Below are 26,516 nucleotides of genomic sequence, written 5' to 3' on the forward strand. Positions count from 1 at the left end.
TCACCATTTAAATTTGGCAAACTACCAATGGCTCTAATTCTGCTGACCCTGATAGTACTGTACACCCACATAGGGTGTACATATTTGTACACCCTACAGACAACTTACAATGTCAGAACCATGTCTCCCAAGTGGGGGATGGACATCCAAAAGCACACGCATACATGCGCTTTCACAATAAGGGGGAAAACGGGGGCGCCTGTTGGAAAGCGTTTCACCATAACAAACACAGCGGTTGTCAGCCACAATTTATGCCTATGGATTACAGTCTGATTTTCACTCAGGAAATATCTGTTGTTTTCAACACTTGGTCTGAGGGATCTGCTAAGACAAAGATTTAGTGGATTTACAGCTGGCTTTGGATTGGAAAGTGTCCAATGGGAATGCGCACTGGGAAGGGGAATGCGAAATGGGAATGCGCAGGACTGCCAGACCATAAGCTAATGCTTTTTACATTTCACATCAACATGATTAAAATAAAATCTAAATGGGGATGGCAGCTAAAAATGCAGCTCATTAATCGTTTTCGAGACTTACTGCTGTTATTGTTGTTCACTAGCTACTGCCTTCCCATTATGAGGAGCTCACACAGCAGATAATGTACACATTTTTGTGTAAGTTCAGTATTTCGGAAAATGGGACTTGGAACTTGCTTGTTCACAATACTCTTGTATGTCAAATTGCATTACCCTGACAAAAAATGAAAGCCTTAAAAATAATCTGATAAACAAGTTTTTTTTCTTAAACAGAAACTGATTAAATGCTTAGATTTCCTTTGGGCCAATGACTGAGAGTTACCTGAACTACAGTATGTGACACTGCCTGAAGAAACCCTGCACCGTACCCACAGTGTGCTCTCCCGGAAAAGGCACAATGCCAGCGTTCCGGCATGGAGTAAGGGTCCACGTGGCCATCATATGCTTGCGGTTTTCCAGGGAAAAGTTCATGAAGCATTTGGCCAGCAGCAACATGTTAATGTTGACCTTTGTTTGAAAAGCAGGAGCACGGTTCCCAGAGAGGAGGACTGAAATACACGCAAACAGCAAGCGCGTGTGTCTGCTCCCTCCAACACGGTCAAAAACAAAACCGCATCCAAGAAGAAGCATTGACATCATTTATAACTCTTGTTCTCATATGGACACCGTATCCCACAGTTTCCCATGTAGAAATGCACCGCCTCCTCCTCCTCAGTCCTCCTTCGCTGCTGATGACTTTGCTGATTTCTTCGATGAGAAGGTCACAGTCATCCGCAGATCCTTTACAACCACCGCCCCCCTCACTGTGCCCATCCCCCCCTCTAGGCCCATCCCTTCCTTTTCCACTTTCTCCCCCCTTACAGACTCTGATGTTTCTCAACTCCTGCTCTGCCACCGCCCTACAACCTGTGCCCGTGACCCTATCCCCTCTTCTCTTCTCCAAACTATCACACCTGACATTCTCCCATTTGTCACCTCCCTTGTCAACTCCTCCCTGTCTTCCAGCTGTTTTCCGGCATCCTCCAAGAGGGCCCACATCACTCCACTGCTAAAAAAAGCCTACTCTGGATCCCTCCATCATCCAGAACTACCGCTCGGTATCTCCTCTTTCTTTCCTTTCTAAAACTATAGAACGAGCCGCTTCTACTCAACTTTCTTCTTTCTTTTCTAACAACAACCTGCTAGACCCCCATCAGTCTGGCTTCAGATCGGGCCACTCGACAGAGACTGCGCTCCTCTCCGTCAGTGAGTCACTCCATGCCGCACACGCAGCCTCCCTCTCCTCTGTCCTCATTCTTCTAGATCTCTCTGCTGCCTTCGACACTGTGGATCACTCCATCCTCCTGTCTGCCCTGTCAGCAACGGGCATCTGTGGCACAGCCCTGGACTGGATTGAGTCCTACCTCTCTGGTCGCTCCTTCCAGGTTGCCTGGGCTGGTTGGGTATCGACACCTCGGCCCCTCGCCACAGGAGGTCCCCAGGGCTCAGTCCTTGGCCCGCTTCTTTTTTCTCTTTACACTCGCTCCCTTGGCCCTGTGATCACTGCACATGGGCTATCCTACCACTGCTACGCGGACGATACCCAACTCTTCGTCTTGTTCCCGCCGTCTGATAAGCAGGTTTCAGCCCGTATCTCTGCTTGCCTGAGGGACATCCAGAGCTGGATGGACAACCACCATCTAAAGCTCAACCCAGGCAAGACTGAAATGATATTCATCCCTGCTAATACCTCTCCCCATCTGGATCTCTCCATTTCCCTCGGGGATACCACACTCACGCCGTCACCCAGTGCAAGGAACCTCGGCGTGGTGATGGACAGCAGACTGTCCCTTTCCGAGAACATTGCGGCGGTGACCCGGTCTTGCAGGTTCTTCCTATACAACATACGGAGAATCCGCCCCTTTCTCACCCCCTACTCGACCCAGCTCCTGGTCCAAGCGATGGTTCTGTCCCGCCTGGACTACTGCAATTCCCTCTTGGCTGGCCTCCCAGCGTCCGCCATCAGACCCCTCCAACTCATCCAGAATGCAGCAGCTCGTCTGGTCTTCAACCTTCCCAAATACTCACACGTCACCCCCCTGCTTACTTCCCTCCACTGGCTGCCTGTCATGGCTCGAATCAAATTCAAAACATTGGTGCTAGCCTTCCAAGCAGTTAAAGGGTCTTCCCCAGCTTATCTACAAAAAAATCATCAGACCCTACACCCCTGCCAGACCTCTTCGTTCAGCCTCCACAGGCCACTTGGCACCTCCCCCTCTCCAAACCTCCACCTCACGCTCACGACTACTGTCTGTTCTGGCTCCACAGTGGTGGAACGAACTCCCCGTTGAGGTCAGAACTGTAGAATCTCTCCCCACCTTCAAGCGCAAGCTGAAGACACACCTCTTCAAGCAGCACCTCTCCCCATCCCTCCCTACCTCCCTGTGAACCTTAATTGTTGTCTCTGTGACTTGCTTTGTGTATCGGTATTTTTAGTTGGCTAGGTAAGCAGTGTTTGGATAGTTAACTTTGGTCACTTTTGCTCTGTTTGTTTGTTTCTTTGTTCAAAAAAATAAAAATAAAAATAAAATAAAAAATTGGCCCTCGTCCTTATCTTTGTTGTACAGGTAGCAGTTGAAATTGTACTTCCCTCTAGGGTCTTTCAGCAAACTTATCCCTGGTTATGGGTATGCACTTTGTTGTACATCGCTCAGGATAAGAGCGTCTGCGAAATGCCAATAATGTAATGTAATGTAAAAATGGATGTTTATGAAGGCTACACCCAACAATGTAACCTGTGTGTGACTTTCTATTGTATTTTTCTGTGTTACAGACCTCACAGTCAATGGTAACAATAAGGTAAAAATATGAAGTACATTTTTCCCCACACGTGTAGATGTAGTCGCAAGCAACATTATTTTCTTTAAGTTAATGTGTTATTAGGACAATGCAGTAATATCTTGTGGACGAACCAGGGACAGTTTGTGTCAATGCAGATTTACTCTCTCACACACTTAGCAGAGAAGCTACATTCAGCAGCCCTGCACTCTCTCCAAATTGTACAACATGGTGGCGCTCGTGAACTTGGCTTCTGCATTCTCAAAACTGCTTTCACTTGCCATCTACACATATATATCCATCTACACATGCAGACAGACTACATCATAGATGCGTAGAGACCTCATCCACGCACACATTATAAACAAACCCATGTTTCAGTCACGCTCGTTATCAAAGCAGGAATCAAGCTACCCATAGGTTTGTTAAAAACATGTTAAAACATGCCAAGGGGACAGCACATTTCATCCCTTGCTCTAAAAAACAGTTTGCTCACATCACAAATGATTTTAAAGGCTGTGCCATTTAAGAAAGGGTGAAGGGGAAGATGGGGTGGCAGCGGGGGTGGGGGTTGAGGATTGACAGAGGGAGTGAAAAAAATCCCATAATGCTTAATAATGTTCTTTCCAAATAAAGCAGGGCTCGAGGCCAGGGGAAAGGTCTGAAATGGCGATAAGTAGGAACTGAATGACTGATAGTGTGTCTGAGTAGCGGAGATGGCGGAACGCAGTTTCACCCAGGAACAAAGAGAGCTCTATCTAACCAGCCTCCAAATGTCAGCCCTGATGTCACTGTTACCTCAAAAGAAAATTAAATTAAAATTGCTATATTTTTTTGACAGCGCACAAAGTCTTTGGTCTGAGACAGGCCGAAACCAGTTGTTTTAATATGTAATGTACTCTCCTTAATATTTAAATGAAACGCGCAGAGTTGGAGCCAGCCAGCGGCCCTGAGATGAATGGTTTACTGTCCCCGTCCGTGGTCATGTGACGGTAGTGAAATGTGAGGTCTTTTTTTTCTGACGTGAAGCCACATTTAACTTTGCGTAATCACAGAAGAACTGAACTGAAAAGCACTTCTGAAAAGTGTTTTGCTGAACAGGAGAGGGACATGTCATCTGGTCAAAACTTTCCACAGTTAAACGTTTTAAGCGACCTCAGTTGACTGCAAGTGGCCATACTTCAACGGTGAAACACCCTGAGAAAATCCTCAGGATTTGACAAGCCCAAACAAACTGACCATAATTAATTCCGTCACTGTTTAAAACATGACTTCAACCTCAGCTTTACATTTTCAGACTTATTTTTCCCCTAAGACGCATTTTATTTTATTTTTTTAAATCCAGACAACACATTGTGTAACTCAGAATGTGTTCAAACGGGCAGGTTTTCCACTTCCGTTTAACTGTATAAAATGAAAGCCCAGCGTGAAACATTGTAGTGTTCTTCAAACTGACGCAGTCGGTGAGGCGGTGCAGCTCGGAGCCGGAAAGCTGCTGTAGGGAAGCTTATGGTAACTTTGCAGTGAACGGAAAAACAAATGCGATGTGTACAAATCTACACCCTGCCATCTGGAATCACCGTGTCTGTCTGCCTGCTTAAAGCTGGTTTCATAGGAAAAAAAACACATGGTGTGCAATTGGCCAGCCCCCGGCATGTGACTCTCGCAGCTGTCCATTAGCTGGAGGGGTAAAGTTGCCAGGCGGTGGGTGGAGAAGTTTTCAGAGATCCCACACAGGCTGGCAGAGCGTTGCACGTGTCAGGCCTCGGCGTCAGCACAGGGTGACTGAGTGCAAACAGATCACCGCCGCAAGACCAGCTCTCAAGCTGAGAAAATAAAACATGAGAATAATAAAAAGAAGTTTACAGTAACTGTGCAGGCTAATCCATCAATTTATACTGTGGTCTCAATGGCAACTAGCAAAAAAATAAATAAATAAAATAAAATAGTTTATCTTCCTGAATCTTTATTATTGCTAAATATCTATTTGGTGTTACTGCACACCTATATCCTTCATATAGAGGATAGCACTCCATAGGGCCATCAATAACAGGAAACGCTGCAACACATTCAAATGAAGAACCATGGGGAAAAAACCTCACATATTTACCTTTGATCTGGAGGCAAAAGCCCTATTAAAAATGTTTTAATAAATCAAGAGTGCCCCGAAATGACACGGAGGTAATGGGTTAAAACATCTGCCACCATCTGGCCCCTGTGGACAGACCACTATTTTTCAAACTTATTTACGGCCGATGAGTAAGCCTTGGTGCCGCTGCCCTTCTGATTTCTGCAGACTTGCACAAACATTCAGAAAATGTGATTCCATCACCATCGCCGTGGTTTGGCAACGCTGAAGTGGAAATAGTGCCCTGTGGAGTGCATCTAAGGACAGGACCCCGGCACTACCTCCGATTCTCCCAGAGAGAATCAGCCTGTCCTGGGAAAGGGCTCTGAGGAGAGGGTGGGACGGGGAAGGAAAAAGGGCTGGATCGGAGGCCGCTGAGCTTTCTGAGATATTTCAGACTCAGAGACATGTCTCAGATTACCTCAGCTTCTCTGAGGCTCTGAATCAAACCCACTGATGTTTATTCTTAGTTCTGCTTCAAATTTAATGTGATATGATACTCTCCTATATCATATAGAGGGAGAGAACAAAAAAAGGACTCAACAGCGTTTCAGAAGTGAAATGGCCCGTAATGGTATGGAGTGGCACCCAAAACGCCTTCTTCCGCTTCCATCCACCAAGCACGAGTCTCGGAAAAGTGGCGTCATGATCCAACTGCAGAATTCCACAAGCCAGCGCATGCAGGCCATGAATGGTAGCCCAACATCCTATTAATGTGCAATGTTCAAGCCACATTGTTGAAGGTATTTACAATGCAGAGCTCATGCAGAGAATGATTTTCGGTCTTAGAAAACACACCATTCCAAATGCCATAAGGGACTCCCTGCTTAAACCAGCAAACTAACATACTGTCACAGAAGCTAGTCAGTCTGCAAAATCAAGGTCAATCCAGCTAGCAACAGTGAAGACCCTTAGATTTACATTGTACCCCAGCATTAGAACACCTGATTCATCTAATTCACCAATCAGTCTTCAACAAGACCTTGACAAGTAGTGTCAGGTGTCTTGGTGCTAATCCTAAACGAAAGCAAGCACCCACACTAGCCATTTTCAGATGAGATCAGACAACTATGCTCCAAGTATGCCAAAGTTGCGGCTGTATGCCACGTCAATGATTTCCAAGTTCTTGAATTGGGGGTTACGAATGATCAAGTCCAAAATCAAGTCCAGCTGTAATTGGAGTCAACTTTTCCACAAAAAAAGCATGCCATTTATTTCATTTAACCAGGAGTACCCCATTGAGAGAAAAAAAAAATGTTACAAGGGGGACATGACATACTGTAAAACACAGTCACAACAAGACAAATCAAATATCCAATTACTCCATAATTTAACATATTTTATTGCACAAGGGGTGTTATTACAAAAGTTATTTGCACTGACATCGCCGTTTGTGTATTGTACATATAGAGCTTCCCATGCTCCAGTGTTCCTTATTTCAGGCTAGTCCCCTTGAAGTTAAGGAGTCCTTATTCAATCAGTGTGGTGGATTGCAGAGGACTCAAATGAAGAGACAACAAAGGGCTCATTTATGAAGGCGGTTGTAGGAATTTGGTGCTTTGTAAAGTAAAACTTATAGTCCAAAATTCAGGTGAATAATTACAGTATGAAGCATACCGGGTAAAAGCAAGGCAGGGCAATTACAAATAAGTGGGTACAAGCTTTGTACCCCACAATGCAGGTTCCTGTCCCCCCATTCTTACCAATGCATGTGATGTGGAAGGAAACTAAATGGTCACCATGCCAACAGCACACTCCCGTTTCACACCCATTCCTCGCTGGTGCCGGGCTTTGTTTCTAACCCCCCCGATCATTAAGCAGAGGTCTTACGTGATCATCCAAGAACACTGAAGCAGTATTTTTCAGTCTGACATACATGAGTGTCTTAACTGGTGGAAAAATGATCAAACGCTCTCCTATAATGCAAAATGTACAGCCAAATTAGTTTAAAGGTACAATAGGTAAGATTTTTGTGTTAAAACATTGTTACAAGACCATTGTAAATCCTATCATTGAAAAAGGCTCACTAACATGTTGACTCACCATCTGCCTGTGTTTATAGTCCTTAAATTCGGGTTTCAAAATATGCAGTTGACGGGCCGGCACTGTACCAAAACATTGTATAGCTCTACAATAATTCAAGGTCATTGGTTGAAAATTGGTTCTAATTGCCACAGCCAATGGCGTTTCAATGTCAGCGCGTTCACAGAGAAGGGGTGGGATAAACAGTTTTGTGGTTTGAGGGTGTTTACTGCTGCAATTACTTTCTTGACTGTTAGAAGTCTGAAATGACCTAATGTACCTTTAATGTTTCATTTTTGCGTTGGTGTTTATATGATTAAACTTTTGTTGAGGGTGAGGGGAGTGAAGTTTCATTTTTGTTTGTACACATGTTGTGGCTGCTTGGAGGATTTGCAAAACAAAAGGAAAGGTCAGGCTGGAGTCTAAGCCTCGGTGACAGGTAGGAACAGTAGTTCAAAAGGTCAGAGCATAGCAGGGACCGGGGATGAGTGGCATAACCATTTAGTCGCTGACACTGATCAGACCATATTAGGCTGTCAGGGATTAAGAGGAACTGCTCAGAAGCTCAGTAGGAAAATTATCCCTCTTATATGCACTCAAATTACGGAGAAATAGCCATACCATTGTACGTCTCGATCGATTTCTGCATTTGGCTGTAAAATCAGAGACACACAGATAGCAAGTAAAATATGACTGTGCTGTATGATTGACGCCACTGCATTTAAATCGATTTGAATACAAAGGTAAGGTTGGGTGTGTGTCTGTCTCATTGTTAAAATGATGTAGGCTGTCAGTAGGCAATGTGCTGTGGTAACAGTCCACCTCTTGCCTGACTGAATGGGATTGCGGAAAACAACAGTAAGGTCAGGATGGGAACAGAAGAACAGCGTCCTTCCTGACAGAAAATATTTTTTCTCCCCAACTCAGTCTGAGGAAAAGAGGGGGGATGACAGCCTGACTAAGAGGAGGAGGATTATTCCCTGCATAAATTTTAATACGTGGCAAAAAAAACAAACGCTAATTTATGCAGTGATACGCTCAAGCAGCAGAGAGCACTTGTTTACACGCTTGTGGATGCGCGCTTGAAACGACCAAAAAAATGCACTTTGCACCAGTCACTGAGTCAGTGTGCGCTAACGTGCTAATGTGGCCTGTCTATGACAGCCCTGCTTTCTCGTTCATGCTCGCACTTACAAGGTGTGATGTCCCTGATCATTCACATATGAAAATTACTCTAGCACAGATGAAAAAAAGATACAGAATATGTGCCAAACTGCTATCTGCGCACAGTACCGTAGAACCTCAGAGATCTGAAATTCAGAAAACCCAAAATTCCTGTCAACTGAACTGGCTGTGGAATCGGAAGAATAAAATTAAAGACAAGCTGAAACAGCAGGACTAGCTTCCATGATATGATGTACACTCAGTGAGCAATTTATTAGGTAGACCTGTACACCAGCTTGTTCATGCAAATATTTCATCAGCCAATCATGCAGCAGCAACTAAATGTATAAAATCATGCAGATGTGGTCAAGAGGTTCATCTGCTGTTCAGACTAAAAGTCAGAAAGGGGAAGAAATGTGATCTAAATGAATTTGACTGTGGAGTGATTGTTGGTGCCAGACACGGTGGTTTGAGTGTCTCAGAAACTGCTGATCTCTGCGATTTTCACGCGCAGTCTCGGGTTTGCAGAAAATGGTGCGACAAACAAAAAACATCCAGTGAGCAGCAGTTATGCAGGCAAAAATGTGTTGTTAATGACAGAAGTCAGGGGAGAAGGGCCAGGTTGGTCGAAGCTGGCAGAAAGGTGACGAACACAAATAACCATTCGTTACAATTGTAACAGCATCTCTGAACACACAACGCAACAAACCTCTAAGTGGATAGGCTACAGAAGCAGAAGACCAATAAAAAATAAACTAGGACAAAATTTGCTGTTGGACGGAAGCGAGAAGCAGGCAAATCATTTTAAATCCAGGAAAGATCGCATCACACTGATGGCTACAGCCAATGCAAATAGCGACTTTCGCTTACCATTGGTGTTCATCCACAAATGTGAACCTTGTTGCTTTGGCCAATGCCACGATACAGATTTATTTCTGATTCGGCTATTTTACAAGTTTACCAGTTTAGCCTACTGTTAATTGACTGCACTTTATACGACCACGACTGTTGGGGCAAATGGCATTGAGGTTATTGATTTCTTATGATTCAAAATAAACTGAACTGATTTAATTTCCTAAAACGAGTTCCAAATATTTCAGTGTTCTGAACGACCTTCATCCCTGATGTGTTTGGTTCTCTGAGGTTCCACTGTATATGCCAACAGCAATCATAATGACATTAGTCGCTGAGGTCATCCAAGTTTCCCCCACTATATTTACAATGACGACAGTCTCACTCAAGTAAACAACTGGCTGCTAAACCTTCAAATCTAGCATCCTACTCTGAAGATGTCCCCTGTGTAAAATTTTGAATTGCTGCAAACACAGTGTTCCACATACAGTTTTTGGATTTAATTATGATAATTAATCAAAAAGAGCAAAGTGAACAGAAGTGTCCCAAAACAACACACCGCGACTGCAGGAATCTTACCTGCGTCAAGGCATCTCCTCATCTAATTCTGTCTAACTGGCGCCCAGAGAGAGGGTTGTAATTAACCCGCTGTTATGCAGGGGAATTTGTATCTCGCTGTTGTACAAATTCAAAGATTAAAGGTACAACATCAAAGCGAGAGGAGCCGGTCCCTTGGTCCCCTACTCTTCTCCTGGGTGTGGTGACAAACTGACATGAAAAAAACTATTCCTCTAGACTCATCGTACCGTACAGCGTTAGCTTTTCTGACTTTTGCGATGGGTAATTTCAGTTCAGCTGACTGAATCCTGGCTTAATCTCTCAGGTCACTCTCGAAACAAAGCCTCACACCGACATCTCCCTGACCCCAGACATGGGGGAACACAGTCTCCGGGGGACCTCTAATCACTTAAACCAACATTATTTACCAACAGAATCCCCTGATACGACATCTGAATGCATAACAAGATGACCTCCCCGCTACCTCGGAAAAACGCTGCGTCTGTTGCCGTCGTGCAGATGCGGTGATGAGGTGCACTTAATTTCCAGTTAACGAGGGAGAGGATTCTCCAAAGGACTAGGGGGAGGGGAAGCTATTTTTAAAGGGAAGAGCAAGCGGCGAGCACCCAGGTTCTCCAAAGAGGAAGTGCTGCTCCTCTTAAACGTAGCCTTTAAAGAGACCCATCTCTTCTTATCGTTCCTGGCCTACTGCTGTAATTGGAAATGACAGACCCATATAGGTACAAGGGGTCTGGATATATGAGCTCTGGTCAAAGTGGATACTGGCAAAGTTCAAAGGCATAACCCGAACAGCCCTTCAGAGTCTTACACCTCGGAAAATAAGAACACAATCACAAGCCAGCAGAGTGATAAATTGGGTTCCATACTTCAGTGATCATTTTATGCTTACATCCCCGTATCTGCCCTGAAACCTGCTGTGGCCAGGATCCATTACTGCGTACAGAGGACAGGAGGGTGTGCACGGCGGGCTCCCCGAAGACGCCGGGCTGGGATGCGTGCCAGCCCTGTAGGTGTACTCAAAAAGTAAGGAAGGGGGCCTTAAAAAGATAACTTTTATTTACTTTTAAATTGGATTTAGGATTTACCAAATCTGAATCTGGAGGAGGGCAATGGTGGTGTCTATGAGTTTCAGCGATGAAGGGGAAGGGGCTGGTGAGGCAGGGTAGGTGGGATGGATAGAAAACACAAAGTGGCTTTACGGGAGAGATGAGTCCAATCTGTGGCGAGGAGGGTGTCGCGTCGAATGCATTGGACAGGGCTGACTGCGGAAATCAGAAAAACAAAGGGCGGGTAGGGCCGGCTGGCCGAGAGGGGGCTCCTGCGGTGAAGAGCGATAAACACAGAGGCCAGGTCGCCCGGCTGGAGAGGAACATGAGCAGGAATACTGATGGCCTTGGGCCCCTTCGCCCCGGGACCCCCTTCTCCGGCTCAAAGGTCTGAGGGGTCCGCGGAGGCAGGTTAAGAGCCGTGCAGGTGGTGGTCTCCCGAATTACAGGGCCCCTACTGTTCTCAGCGCGGCCGTGGGGGTCAGGGGTCGCAGCTCTGCGCAGGAAACCGAAAATGAACTGGCTGTTCTCTCGGCACAATGCCGCGTTCTCTGCCCACGAGCAGCAGGTCCTGACCTTCGCCCGCCTCCTCGCTGTCAGTGTGTGCATGTTTTCAGTCAAACAGGAAAGGACAGGGGGGGCTTTTTTTTCTTGGGGACCAGGCACAGTTTTTGTAATTAATTTGATTTTAGTGATTCTTTGGTTGTTGAGGAAAGGTTTTCCAGTGGAAAGCTGTCCCCACCAGCAGCCCCGCGGGTTGGCACATAATTGGCCTGAACGTCGACCAGGCAGGGAGGGATTTCATCATCGGTGTGCTCTTCATCTCACTGCGCAAGTGCGATTCCTGTGGTCGTCTAAGGGCCTGTGGTCTGCCTGAGGGGCTCAATCAACCGTCTTATTATAACTTTCCTCCGCTGAGAGCCCTGGAGAGAGCCAGTCAGAGTAAGTCTCGTGGGAAATCCCTGCGTCTACTTTCTTACCTCCCCAGACTGAGGCTACTCCTGTAGTTCTACTGATCAAATAAAACAGTGAGCAGCCCTTTCCCCCATTTCAGATAAATAGCAATATATTATCAGGGACGAGAACCATGCGTTGCATTTCGACAATTTTGCACTTGCTGATGAAATTCACCTTCAAATTCAACCCACAACCCCTCTCCTGACACCAGAAGGATGCTTGTTTGAGCTCTGCGGAAGGGAATGCGTGATCAGGTTCTTCTTGAAGGAAAACTGTTCCTTTACCAAGAACTTTCCAGACTCTTTTGCACAAGGCAGCCACCAGACAAGTGACAAGCTCAGAAAGTTTTATGGAATTCGGTAACTCTTAAATGGAAACAAAACTGGAAGCAAAAAGGCACGGTCTTACAGGTAGACCTACTTGCCTGTTTAAAAGTCAAAAGCTGTCCCCATACAACAGAATGTGCAGCATTTAATGAACTGGGATAGGGTACACTGTGTTCGTATAAAGACTGTGAATGAACTCACTTTATTTTTATTTTTATTTAATTTGTCACTATTCACCAAATATCTATGTCAGATTTCTCCCAGTGTCTCACAGCAATGACCCTGACTTGTAGTCTCAAAAATGAGGCTTGTCACACTCATTTAAAGTCAAGATTGCTTCTTGTTTGTATCACCTTTTGTTTGAATCACTTTTGCGTTGAATTTAGAGGAATCCAATTACAGCCCTGAAATATTGGGAGGGACCTGTAGCCCGATGAGAAAATCATAAGGAAAGCAAACAGATTTCTCACACACACACACACACACACACATACACACACACACACACAAACACACACACACACACACACACACACACACACACACACACACACACACACACACAGTCTGAAACTGATACAATCAAAAGCCCCAAGGGGTTCAGATCATTTCGGTTTCAAAGGGAGAACCTGGGGAAGCACGGAGACCGCCGCGACATCGAGCTATGTCGGCGGGAAGGCGAGAGAAATTGAATTCTCAGGTGATGCTGAATATTTTATGAGCAAGGTTTTTGAAAACAGCTTACCCGGTATTGATGGAAATGATTTCTATCAGTGGGTTCTTCCTAATCTTCGGCAAATCCAATCGCGCTCCCCCCAACCGCTTTCCATTATCCTTTTTCTGACCCAACAGGCGCACCGAGTGACCTTCAAATGAAACATATAAATACTAGTCATAACACTTCACCAGAATACATTACCCAGAGCTAATGCACACCGACCCCCCCAATCCAACCCGCTCCCTGCAATGCAGTGGGAGCAGAGGGGGATTATTTACATTGTTAGTGGACAAAAGGCTGAAATGTCTCCTTGGGCAAATTGGTAGGGTTTCTCACAGGAAGAACAACTTGGCAGAGATCTACGGATGGTGGTATTTGTTGGGCCGGTCCATAACAGCCGTGCATGCAGACAAGAGCACTTATGGTCAAGGGAGGAGGGAGAAAAAGCGTTAGTGTGGTTTTCTCTTTTCATCGCTGTGTGGGACGTGAGTTGCAGTGAAAATGGAAGGAATGTATATGGAGCAGCAACGAAAATTAAATATCGTGCCCTATGAACACAGTACAATGCAAGAAGAGGGGACATTTTGTTGCGGTGCCCTTGAAACGTCATCTCCACAACACAGTGCTCACCTACTCACCTACAGTTACTTCTTCAATACCATTTTTTCAAGGTAAGGGAAGAAATGATGCACTTGGGTGGTTTTCAAGTGCTCTGCGTTTCACCGAACATGCAGTGCTGTACACGTGTTCAGAGTTCGGGCTGGATCCAAGCGATGTTGCCGGGAAAGGCACGCAACGTGACTCCACAACATACGTGGACTGGCGACCTGCAATAAGCGCAGTCCCATTCCAGGGTCGAGCCCATTCCCAAAACGTAGCCTGACAGTACAAACTACAGTTACTCCTGCGGTATGTCCGGGGTGTAGCGAGGAAACCATAGCCTTTGGGAAACCGCATTTCCCATGATTCTTAGCTTAGTATGTACGAGTGGCTCCTTCTCTATCATCGGCTCATTTTGTATGAGAAAAAAAAACAACTAAAAAAAACACGTCAGGTGAGCCGAGCGTCACCTTGAGGCAACTGAACAATGAAGCAGTACATCTGTACCGAAACCCAAAATTCAATTTCAGGGTTCTTGAGCGAGATGCTCCGGGTAATAAATGATTTTAACGGCTTGCGAGCCAAGCTTGTGTCACTGGCCCCTTCTCAATAAATGTGTTTACCAGAGTTGACCAGGAGCAGTAATTATTTTACAGGGATATGGAGAGGGCGACTGATAACGCTACAAAACCTGGGTCCCGCTCACCCTTCGGACTTTAACAAGACGTAAACCGATTTCGGCCATAAAGACCGATTAGGCTGCAACTCCTTCCTCTAGGATTGCAGTGCTCGGGTGAGGGTGTGGGGTGGGGTGGGGTGGGGGAGAGGGGGGTAGACAGGGTAAGAAACAGAACAAATGTTCGCCGACCCGCAAGGATCTCTCATAAGTGCCCAGACTTTCTTCTGCGCTTTTTAATAAAGCAGTGCGGGAGATGAATCCGATAACAAGGCGGCTAATGCCTTTGATTGTGTCAAAAGTTCACGCGGCAGTCCGATCGCACCACGCGCATCGCAGGGAGAATTTAATTACTACCCCGCGCTTGATGCATTCAGAAGTATGTGCCGTGAACTAATAACATTTTGCTAAATAATTCACACAGCCTATCTACAAGCAAATAATTGGGCCAAAAAAAAAAAAAGCTCATGCTAGAGGTATAACAAGTAATTTTCTGATTCATTGGTTCAGTGAGAAGTCATGGATCTGAAACCATTGTGTTCTCCCCCCACACCCACACACACGTCTTCCTTTTTTTAAACAGATAAACAGAGAGAGCTCCAGAGACTGAACCTGCCCCTTGCCCAACTACATTTCCATTAATATTTCATACGGCAGGTAAGAGTGTGATTGCGAGAACACCAGTCGATGCCTCACTCGGGGGACCGGCGGACCAGGGGGGAAGCGTTTAAACGCACCCCTTTTTCAAAATGAGCCCCGGAGAGAGAATAGGCGCTGAGCAGCATCTGTCATTTCTGTCAGCTGGATACCCCTCCCCCTCCCCCCCTTCCCCAGCCCCCCGCCCACGTATGTTCTGAAGTGACAAATCCAGTGAAACCTTCATTTCCTAAAAGGCCTACTCCACATAGAGGACTGGAATGCATTATCTGGTTCAATTCCTTACGCGGGCATATTATCATCCTCCTTCACAGATGCAAATCGTGTCCCGTTTTTTAATAATGTGCGCCATTAATATCGTTCTGAGGCCTTGGTACAAAGACGGCCCTTTAATCGATGCCTCACGCATGCTTATCTGCACACGAAACGTGACCGTGTGCCGTTTTGTGTGGGTAAAAACTGGAAGGATAACAGAGGAAGGTCAAGCCTTCCCCATCGCACTTTCAACAGGTTCTCCAATGAGCGTGCGGTTCTTTTTTTATGGTGTCAATGGTGGACAAAAACTATTTCAAGAAGCCTGAAATGGTTGTATTTGCTAGACATATACAGTGGTGTGAAAAAGTGTTTGCCCCCTTCCTGATTTCTTATTTTTTGGCATGTTTGTCACACTTAAACGTTTCAGATCATCAAACAAATTTAAATATTAGTCAAAGACAACACAAGTAAACACAAAATGCAGTTTTTAAATGAAGGTTTTTATTATTAAGGGAGAAAAAAAATCCAAACCTACATGGCCCTGTGTGAAAAAGTGATTGGCCCCCCCTGTTAAAACATAACTTAACTGTGGTTTATCAAACCTGAGTTCAATTTCTCTAGCCACACCCAGGCCTGATTACTGCCACACCTGTTCTCAATCAAGAAATCACTTAAATAGGACCTGCCTGACAAAGTGAAGTAGACCAAATTATCCTCAAAAGCTAGACATCATGCCGAGATCTAAAGAAATTCAGGAACAAATGAGAAAGAAAGTAATTGAGATCTATCAGTCTGGAAAAGGTTATAAAGCCATTTCTAAAGCTTTGGGACTCCAGCGAACCACAGTGAGAGCCATTATCCACAAATGGCGAAAACATGGAACAGTGGTGAACCTTCCCAGGAGTGGCCGGCCGACCAAAATTACCCCAAGAGCGCCGCGACGACTCATCCAAGAGGTCACAAAAGACCCCACAACAACATCCAAAGAACTGCAGGCCTCACTTGCCTCAGTTAAGGTCAGTGTTCATGACTCCACCATAAGAAAGAGACTGGGCAAAAATGGCCTGCATGGCAGAGTTCCAAGACGAAAACCACTGCTGAGCAAAAAGAACATTAAGACTCGTCTCAATTTTGCCAGAAAACATCTTGACGTTTCCCAAGACTTTTGGGAAAATACTCTGTGGTCTGACGAGACAAAAGTTGAACTTTTTGAAAGGTGTGTGTCCCATTACATCTGGCGTAAAAGTAACACCGCATTTCAGAAAAAGAACATCATACCAACAGTAAAATATGGTGGTGGTAGTGTGATGGTCTGGGGCTGTTTTGCTGCTTCAGGACCTGGAAGACTTGCTGTGATAAATGGAACCAAGAATTCTGCTGTCTACCAAAAAATCCTGAAGGAGAATGTCCGGCCATCTGTTTGTGACCTCAAGCTGAAACGAACTTGGGTTCTGCAGCAGGACAATGATCCAAAACACACCAGCAAGTCCACCTCTGAATGGCTGAAGAAAAACAAAATGAAGACTTTGGAGTGGCCTAGTCAAAGTCCTGACCTGAATCCTATTGAGATGCTGTGGCATGACCTTAAAAAGGCGGTTCATGCTCAAAAACCCTCCAATGTGGCTGAATTACAACAATTCTGCAAAGATGAGTGGGCCAAAATTCCTCCACAGCGCTGTAAGAGACTCAACCAGTTATTAGGTTTAGGGGGCAATCACTTTTTCACACAGGGCCATGTAGGTTTGGATTTGTTTTCTCCCTTAATAATAAAAACCTTCATTTAAAAACTGCATTTTGTGTGTCTTTGACTAATATTTAAATTTGTTTGATGATCTGAAACATTTAAGTGTGACAAACATGCAAAAAAATAAGAAATCAGGAAGGGGGCAAACACTTTTTCACACCACTGTACCTGTTCTATCATTTTCTATCTGTCACTCCATTCTGGAAACTTCTCTGGCAATTTCTGCTAATACCAAGAACAGACTCCAAAGGCAATCAAAAGCCTAGAATCAAGACTAGATGCTGAAAGCTTTCTTATACCTGCACAAAGGAAGTGATTGAATACACCTGACTAATCAGGAACAGCTAAGAAGCCAACTGTCAAATTACTTTTGGTCCCCGAATGTATAAAAAGTGATGCAATTCCTACGCGGATCACCTGATATAAATGTAAATACCCTGAAATTAATGAAGTGACAGTCTGCACATTAACCTCATTATTCATTGCTTCATTTGAAATCCACAGCACTGGAGTACAGAGTACCACTGCCCAAATACTTTCAGACTGCACTGTAAGTACTCATTTCACCCGTCTAGCCTTGCCATATCCTTAGTTTGAATCACAACCCGATTTATAACCTCAAATGGGTCTAAAGTTCATGCCCCACCCACAAAAAGTTGCGCAAACAAATGGCTTTTTTAAAAATGACATTTTATTCAGTTTCTCCAAGGCACATTGTTCCGCCCACGACTGTGATTCCGAGGTGCCCGGGGTTCTGTTGTGTGCGGCGATCTCACTAACCCCCCTTGTGAGTCCCCCCCCCCCGCCACCCCACGCCCTCAGACCAGGAATCAAACCACAGTCCTCGGTGTGAAACTGCAACAAACTGATGCGTGCATCACATTACTTTAGCAGTGGACCACCACCCACACCCCTCCCAAAGGTCTGTCAGACTACCATCGTCATGGCCAGTACTCAGCAGGAGGCCAACATAGCAGCAGAAGAGCGTAACCTGTGAAAATCAATACGCTATCAATTTACTGCCCAAACGTGTGGGTCGCTACTGCAGTGAAGAGGTTCTTACGGGTGGTCAGATTACATAAGCAGGGCTAACCAGATGGGGAGAGAACCATGCCTCCAACCGACTTGAGAGCATGTTACATCAAATAGCAAGGACAATTGGGTCTCAGCGGATTGAGGGGCGAAGAAGACTACTTCAACAAGAGAGCACAAATACAGTGGGGCAAAAAAGTATTTAGTCAGCCACCAATTTCTCCCACTTAAAAAGATGAGAGAGGCCTGTCATTTTCATCATAGGTACACTTCAACTATGAGAGACAGAATGGGGGGAAAGAATCCAGGAAATCACATTGTAGGATTTTTTATGAATTAATTGGTAAATTCCTCGGTAAAATAAGTATTTGGTCACCTACAAACAAGCAAGATTTCTGGCTCTCACAGACCTGTAACTTCTTCTTGAAGAGGCTCCTCTGTCCTCCACTCGTTACCTGTATTAATGGCACCTGTTTGAACTCGTTATCAGTATAAAAGACACCTGTCCACAACCTTAAACAGTCACACTTCAAACTCCACTATGGCCAAGACCAAAGAGCTGTCAAAGGACACCAGAAACAAAACTGTAGACCTGCACCAGGCTGGGAAGCCTGAATCTGCAATAGGTAAGCAGCTTGGTGTGAAGAAATCAACTGTGGGAGCAATTATTAGAAAATGGAAGACATACAAGACCACTGATAATCTCCCTCGATCTGGGGCTCCATGCAAGCTCTCACCCCGTGGGGTCAAAATGATCACAAGAACGGTGAGCAAAAATCCCAGAACCACACAGGGGGACCTAGTGAATGACCTGCAGAGAGCTGGGACCAAAGTAACAAAGGCTACCATCAGTAACACACTACGCCGCCAGGGACTCGAATCCTGCAGTGCCAGACGTGTCCCTCTGCTTAAGCCAGTACATGTCCAGGCCCATCTGAAGTTTGCTAGAGAGCATTTGGATGATCCAAAAGAGGATTGGGAGAATGTCATATGGTCAGATGAAACCAAAATATAACTTTTTGGTAAAAACTCAACTTGTCATGTTTGGAGGAGAAAGAATGCTGAGTTGCATCCAAAGAACACCATACCTACTGTGAAGCATGGGGGTGGAAACATCATGCTTTGGGGCTGTTTTTCTGCAAAGGGACCAGGACGACTGATCCGTGTAAAGGAAAGAATGAATGGGGCCATGTATCGTGAGATTTTGAGTGAAAACCTCCTTCCATCAGCAAGGGCATTGAAGATGAAATGTGGCTGGGTCTTTCAGCATGAGAATGATCCCAAACACACCGCCCGGGCAACGAAGGAGTGGCTTCGTAAGAAGCATTTCAAGGTCCTGGAGTGGCCTAGCCAGTCTCCAGATCTCAACCCCATAGAAAATCTTTGGAGGGAGTTGAAAGTCCGTGTTGCCCAGCGACAGCCCCAAAACATCACTGCTCTAGAGGAGATCTGCATGGAGGAATGGGCCAAAATACCAGCAACAGTGTGTGAAAACCTTGTGAAGACTTACAGAAAATGTTTGACCTCTGTCATTGCCAACAAAGGGTATATAACAAAGTATTGAGATGAACTTTCGTTATTGACCAAATACTTATTTTCCACCATAATTTGCAAATAAATTCTTTCAAAATCAGACGATGTGATTTTCTGGATTTTTTTTTTCTCATTTTGTCTCTCATAGTTGAGGTATACCTATGATGAAAATTACAGGCCTCTCATCTTTTTAAGTGGCAGATCTTGCACAATTGGTGGCTGACTAAATACTTTTTTGCCCCACTGTATGTGCTAGACAGGGGCCACATGACCACAAGGGCTTGGAAAAGCTCTCAATAACCACAAGTGTGCAGTGTCCCAAATAAGGAAAAGGTATGTGTAATAATTCTGGATGAAACGTGAAAACTAGCTGCAGTCTTGGGCCATTTTTTATCTGGAAAAACCCCTTGCAGACCCAGTGGTTTTCCCACATTTGGGTCGGCATTCCATACTGGACTTTGCCATGTAAGAAGAGAGGGCTTAGAGGGGTGGCTTTCTTCACCATGTAACTCTCGAACTGACAACCATTCTCAAGCCAGAGAGAGGACCGTTCTTAAACCGTCATTTTAATTCATTCATTTATTTTTTTTTGCTCTCGGCTCTCGTCATGCCTCACTGCTGGATTCTGGAGACCATTTCCCTTCCCTTCCCTTTCCCTTCTTTTGTGATGCGGTGCTTTGGTAAGCCTGGCGGGGGTCAGGATTGGCTCCTCATGGCCACAGGCCACAGACCTGCTCGTGCTTTATGAGAAGGAACAAAAGGAGGCTGGGCACTGATTTGCCATAAAAAACATCACAACCGAAAAAAGAAAAAGGAAACTGATGGGATTTTTTTTATTTTGTAAATGTATCCGCAGACACAACATAAACACTGAGTGAGCACTTTATTAGTTATACCTGTACACCAGCTTGTTAATGGCAACATTTAATCAGCCAATCACGTGACAGCAACTAAATGCATACAAGCATGCAGACATAGTCAAGAGGTTCAGCTGTTGTTCAGACCAAATGTCAGAATGGGGAAGAAACAGGATGCAAGTGAACCTCACTGTATGCATGTTAATAATCATTCGCTTTTTGGTTGGCTTTGCGAGTAAAAATTAAAACGAATAAATATATCTCGCACCACACGCCTGAAAGCCAGAATGCTCAGAACATGGAGGGGGGGGTGGTGGAGGCAAGGCAGGAGAGAGACAGAAAGCCTCGTAACAGAAAGGCCGTGCTCGGTGAGAGAGGCCGTAGTGAACCGGACTGCACGCAGGCCTCTCCCGCTGAACGCCGGCGGCAGCGTCCCCAGACGCGGGGCGGGGGGAAACGAGGTGCGTCCTCTCCGGCAGGGCCCCGCGGACGCGGAGCGGGAAACGGCTGGGAGAGAGCGGAGCCGCCTGTCGCTCCGGGGCAGGTGCCCGCCGAAAGCCTCCCGTTCGCAATAAATCACATCGCAGAGGGGGGACGGCGCCCGATTACCAGATGGATCTGCCTTCGCGAAAATTAACCCAGGGGTCCCGCGTTTTCGCGCTGACACAACAGATGTTTCTTCTGATGCGTGTAGACAAACACCGGCGCCGGTCGCGAGAGGAAACGTCGTCCGAAAAGAAACGGAATAAAACATGCGCACGGAAGAGAAACTTATAATCCCTTCGCCCCCCGTCTCACCCTGCCTCCGCTACAGACGGAGAAGCTCGGGGTCGGGCTTGGTGCGTTCTCCGAGCGTCTCGGACCGCCGTTCCTTTTTCTCTCTGAGAAATGTGTGATAGACCTTCTGCTTCTGCTTCTGGTGACCTTTGCAATCACAAAGGCAGGAGGCACCATTTCCCTCCGCCGGCTCGTCACAACTGTCTGTAAACCCAGCGATTCCGATACGTCTCAGGAACGTGCGTACAGCGGAGACGGTCAGACCTCTACGGCAGCCCGTGTTTCTTTAAAGAAATGCGGAGAAATAAAGAACAACAGCCACTGTGGGTCGTCATCCTTAAATGCCCTTTATGAATCGAATATCTGGCTTTAATAAATAGCTGAGGGGTTCGTTTTGTGATTACATCATGGCTGGCCTTCATTTCCAGACAGGGATATTAAATTCCCAAATAAGGAGCTTGAATATTCAGACGCGTTTGCAAACCCTACTTAAGAAAATACGACCAAAATCCAGAGACCATTGCTCATTCATGCTTCTGACATGACTTACAGTACAGCACGTGGAAAGACAATACAGCACACCAACACACTCATAGTATACACACAAACTACAGCAATAACAGAATTAGAGAACACAACAGACAGACAGACAGACAGACAGGCAGGCAGGCAGGCAGGCAGGCAGGCAGGCAGGCAGACAGGCAGACAGGCAGACAGGCAGACAGGCAGACAGGCAGACAGGCAGACAGACAGACAGGCAGGCAGGCAGGCAGGCAGACAGGCAGACATGCAGACATGCAGACACACTCAAACAGTATACACTCAAACCGCAAAAACAGAATAGGAGTACATGCAAAGACACCACACACACACACACACGCACACACACACACGCAGTAAGCAAACTACAAAACAATCCCTACAGCTCACACAGCTCATACAGTTATAAAGAAGTGACAGTTTTAAAGATCATTGCAACGTGTAACAAAATTGGCTCCCGGACCGTTTAACTTCTGCAATTAGTCATTTATTGGGCATTGAGGGGTTTCAAAAAGGACACCAGCTCCCTCCGAAGCAAGGCTAATAAAGCCATGCGCTCTCATGCATCCAGACGAAACACAAGAGCCAAGGCCCCAATTAAGCACACGACTATTATCCGCTGGACAGGCTCTGCCTCCACACAGTCTCAGTGTGTCTTAGCGCTGCAGGGACTGGACCCAAACGACCGGGAGAAGCTGCCCGTCTCAGCCTCTAGTCTCAGCCTCTAACCCACAAACTCAGGGCAAGAGGGGCGAGGCCGACCAGAGAACCACCTTCCAGGGGTTTTACCCGCCATGAAAATTTTAACACACCCGAGGTGAGGCTCGCAGCCCTGGGGTAACAGTTCTTTAAAAGGGGGGCTGTGTTGACCCGGCTCAAGGATTCCGTTGTCATTTGGTTTACTGTTCCTGGGTGGCATTTGGTAAAAAATATTTAAAAGACTTTATAAATTATATTTGGATATATGATGGAGACAAGTGGGGCCGCTGTTGTTGAACAGGCCCAATTCACATACAGACTATCTCTTTATGGGCCTATTAGATATAGACGCTTACACAAGCTGTGTTCGTTCAGGAATGAGAAAGGGCAGCATAAAGCAAACTCAGAGAAAATAAGGCTACTGCCTAGCTAACACAAAATGTTCCCACAATGTTGCTGCCATGCAATGGCAATGTTATAACACTGACAAAACATTCCAGTAACATTGCGAGAACAAATTGCGTTAGCTGGGATAGCGGCCTCCAAACAGCAGAGATTAGCATTCAGCACCAGCCTTGTGTCAAACGACAACCCGCACAAGGTGACGAGAAGAGGCAGAGAGGCATTCATCACCGGCAACATCAGACAATTCTCAGGAAAAACTTATCAAAGCAGATTAAAGTTTCCTTCACACTGCGATACAATTCTGTCTGTTCCTTCTCGTGTTGCCAGAGATATCCCAGTTGAAATGCGGTACCAACACCTTTATCAGACACAAGGCGGGCGTGTTTTACCAATTTAAGTCTGAAAACGTACTGGAGGAGCGCATGATGGCGTTGTGGGAAATGAAAACGAAGACGCGCGGCAGTTAGCTGTGAATGAGTGTGTGACCGCGTCCGCAGGGTGCTGAGAGACTCACCTTTCACCGCCTCGTCCACCACCTCCACCACACGGTCGATCTGCTGCACCTGTGACAGGGGAGACGGGCTCACGTCAGAGGTGTGCAGACACCCAGATTCGGCATCCATCTTCCAGCCCCCACCCCTTTCCCCGTAACCGAACTGTCGTGAGCTCCGTAGGAAAGACTGGGATGCTGGGGACCAGCTGGGAGGCGGTACGGAATCCCCACCGAACTGTCCTGTTATTGCCCTGAACCCCTCTACACAACTACTTAAAAGAAACGTATATTCTGGGCCATACATGTGTGTGTCTGGGTGTGCCTGCGTGTGTCTGTGTGTGCCTGTGTGTCTTTCAAGTTTAAAATACTAAAGCAGTCAAAGAACGCAGTGGAAATTGCCTGGCTTGTGTTAGTGGGTGTTTTAGGCGCCTTAGCACTGACACAGGAAGCCCGGCAGCCAGACAACCGGCAACTGAAAGGCAGGTTAGACTGCATTATTTGAGCTTAGCCAACCTCACATCGTCTTACAGTTCATCATTTTACATTTTGTCCATTTATTGGGCAGGATATTTTCAGACACATTTAAAAACCGTGTGTCCCACAATGTCGTACAAAGGATTCCAAGTCCAATGCCCCCTAAACAAACAATTCTGTCCCTACCATCAGCCATACCTTGCATTTAAATGTCGACAGGGAAAAGGCAACCACCTTCACTCCCATGACTTATGTCCCTGTTTATAAATATGGAAGTCAGTCAACGGATGATGTCTTCCTGACAGCATCAGTATTGTAATTATCAGGATTATTAGGCAATTAAAGACCCCCAACGACAAAGGAGGGAGCCATTACGGCTCTAATTGGTTGCTTATGGGGAAAGGCAGTCACTGTGACAGAGAAAACCTGACAGATTCTATGAGGGGAAAAAAAAAAGATGCCGTTGATGGATTCTGATGATACACGTTCATTGTCACAGAGACTAAATTGCCAGAGGTGGGGCATGCCTGTCGCCCGCAAGGTCGCTCGAGTGATTAGCCTCAAGCCTGATGGAGAGATCAGTCACGATCGCACTCTGCTTTTCCAGGTTAGTGGGGGCCTTTGAGTGCTTTTGAACCTTCTGCTTTTGTGGGAGAGTGTTTGTAACTCGGAGGTTTTTAGTTTTCATTAAAGACAAGCTGTGCAATGGCCAATTTCAAATGCCTGTGGGATTGCCCGCTGGGTTCTATCCCTGGTGTAAGTACCCACCCTCACCCTATGTTGCAGGTAGAAGCTAGCAGCAGGTAAGAGTACCATTATTGTGGTGAGTAGCCACCTTCACCTTATCATGCAGGTAGAAGTTAGCAGCAGGTAAGAGTACTGTCGGACTTCCATTGCCAAAGCTTGATACAGATCACAATAACACTGTGTTATCATTCTAACTTTATTAGCGAGCTCTTGTGAAATTAGTTCAGATAGGCAGTTTGAAGGGACCCATATCAAATGTATTCACATAACGAAAGCACATCTGACATTTTCCTTGAAGTAAAAATGGAAAATAATCATATGAAACCAATCCAATTTGAGCACGGTCTGCTGTCTATACAAAGCTAATGTGTTGTCACTCGCTGACTTATTTGAAACAATCAAAAGGTGGTTGGCTCTCCAAAACGAACCACAATGCTGATATAAATCGCCGAATCATGGACAGCGTGTGGTAGCGACTCATTTCTGCTCTCGTGAATCTTCATTCTTCCGTCACCATCTGAGAAAGTCCCATACAGACCACAGACCTCACAGCTGATTCCTGCCTGCTTAGCAAATGAATAATGAAATTAGGCTTAATTGCTCCTTAGCTTGCTGAAAACTCGCTGACCAAACTCGCTGGTGACTTGGAAGTTTGGCTCACAACGCACTAATGCGTACATACACTCCACACCATGAGGGCGTTTGCGTTTAATTGGAATCTTAACATTGTTTTAAAAGATCAAACAGCACCTCCTCGTTAATTCTTGCCCGGCAGAGAATCCGTGTTCAGTCCCGTACTTTCCCGAATTTCATCCCAAAACCCTCTCTGACAGAGGCACAAAACCGCAGCTGGGTCTGTATCCACCGTATTGTTGCCACAGACAGAAGCTCAAGGCAAGCCTTCTCCAGACTGCCTTCAGCGGCCTCAATCGAAAAGTCGTTTTCTTTAGTCATAAGAACCAGTAGCATTTGAGGTAACACAATACAAGAGCAACAATGGCGACGTTTAACTTTTAAAAACACTCGAGCAGACGGAATTAGATTTATTTGCACAACAGTACTCTCTTTGCTGGAGATACTCTTTAATGTGGTGCAGTGGAAGGATTAGACGGATACAAAAGGCCCGACTGTGGGTAGAAAAGGAAAAAGGAATTAAAACCCACAGCAGGAAGCAGAAGCAGAGGTTTCCAAGCAGCGCTGTCTCCGACGGTGCGCCTGAGAAGACTAAAACGGAGGCTGGAGTGCGCGAGAGAAGCTAAATGAACACAAACTGCAACACAAAAACAGGTAGAGAAGGCTTCAAAATGGAGGCTTCAAAACAATTTTGATAGCACTTGGTAAAATAAATAAAGAAAAGGCACGAGAGATAAAAGAGAAAGCGTCCCATTGCTATGTTATTTCTGCAAGGGGAATGGGAGATTGTCCAATCTGATGTCTGGTATTAAGGAGAATAACTATCAGTTGTGCCCCGTCGTTAAATAGGCAGAACAGCGGGCATCTCGGCGAAGCCCAGGAAGTGCGTTTCTGTTAATGTTGCAGCGGGCACAGTGCCGCCATCGGCGTTCGGCTGGCGGGAAAGACTTCTCGGGGGGTGGCGTTCCGCGCCGGACGTGCAGGGAAAACTAAATCAATTTCCCCCCGACGGGACAGCAATCTCCGTCTGCTATGAACAGCGGGTTTCCAAGCTCATTGGGCCAGGCTCCCCATCGCAGCGGCCGCAATTTAACCCGCAAACACAGCTACAGTTCCACTTACAGGTAAATGGGAATAGGTAATTTCGCTGAAGTGGTACTACTCTGCACTGCGAGGTACAGCATCTGAATGAAAAGCACACCAAAGAGCTCATACAGAAAACTCTTACTTTCCCCGGGCTTCCAAGTCTGAGAGGTAAAGGCGCTCACCATGAGCACGGCCGGATTAACGCACAGGCTTACCGAGGCTG

At 45.9% G+C, this 26,516-nt stretch overlaps 1 protein-coding gene and 1 pseudogene across 1 annotated transcript in view; one reads left to right on the top strand and one right to left on the bottom strand.

Annotated features, from left to right (window-relative positions):
- Window positions 1-26,516, bottom strand: part of cdkal1 (CDK5 regulatory subunit associated protein 1-like 1) — a 387,515-nt gene that overhangs the window by 253,186 nt on the left and 107,813 nt on the right. Inside the window, exons 6-7 of the mRNA XM_061253309.1 lie at window positions 23,375-23,423; window positions 13,113-13,233 (exon numbers count right to left, since the gene is read on the bottom strand). Of these exons, the coding sequence (XP_061109293.1) occupies window positions 13,113-13,233; window positions 23,375-23,423 (170 nt within the window). The remainder of the gene's footprint in view (window positions 1-13,112; window positions 13,234-23,374; window positions 23,424-26,516) is intronic.
- LOC133126684 (uncharacterized) lies at window positions 1,787-2,870 on the top strand (annotated as a pseudogene).

Source organism: Conger conger, chromosome 1 (assembly GCF_963514075.1).
Source record: "Conger conger chromosome 1, fConCon1.1, whole genome shotgun sequence".
In the NCBI taxonomy this organism is placed as follows: Eukaryota; Metazoa; Chordata; class Actinopteri; order Anguilliformes; family Congridae; genus Conger; species Conger conger.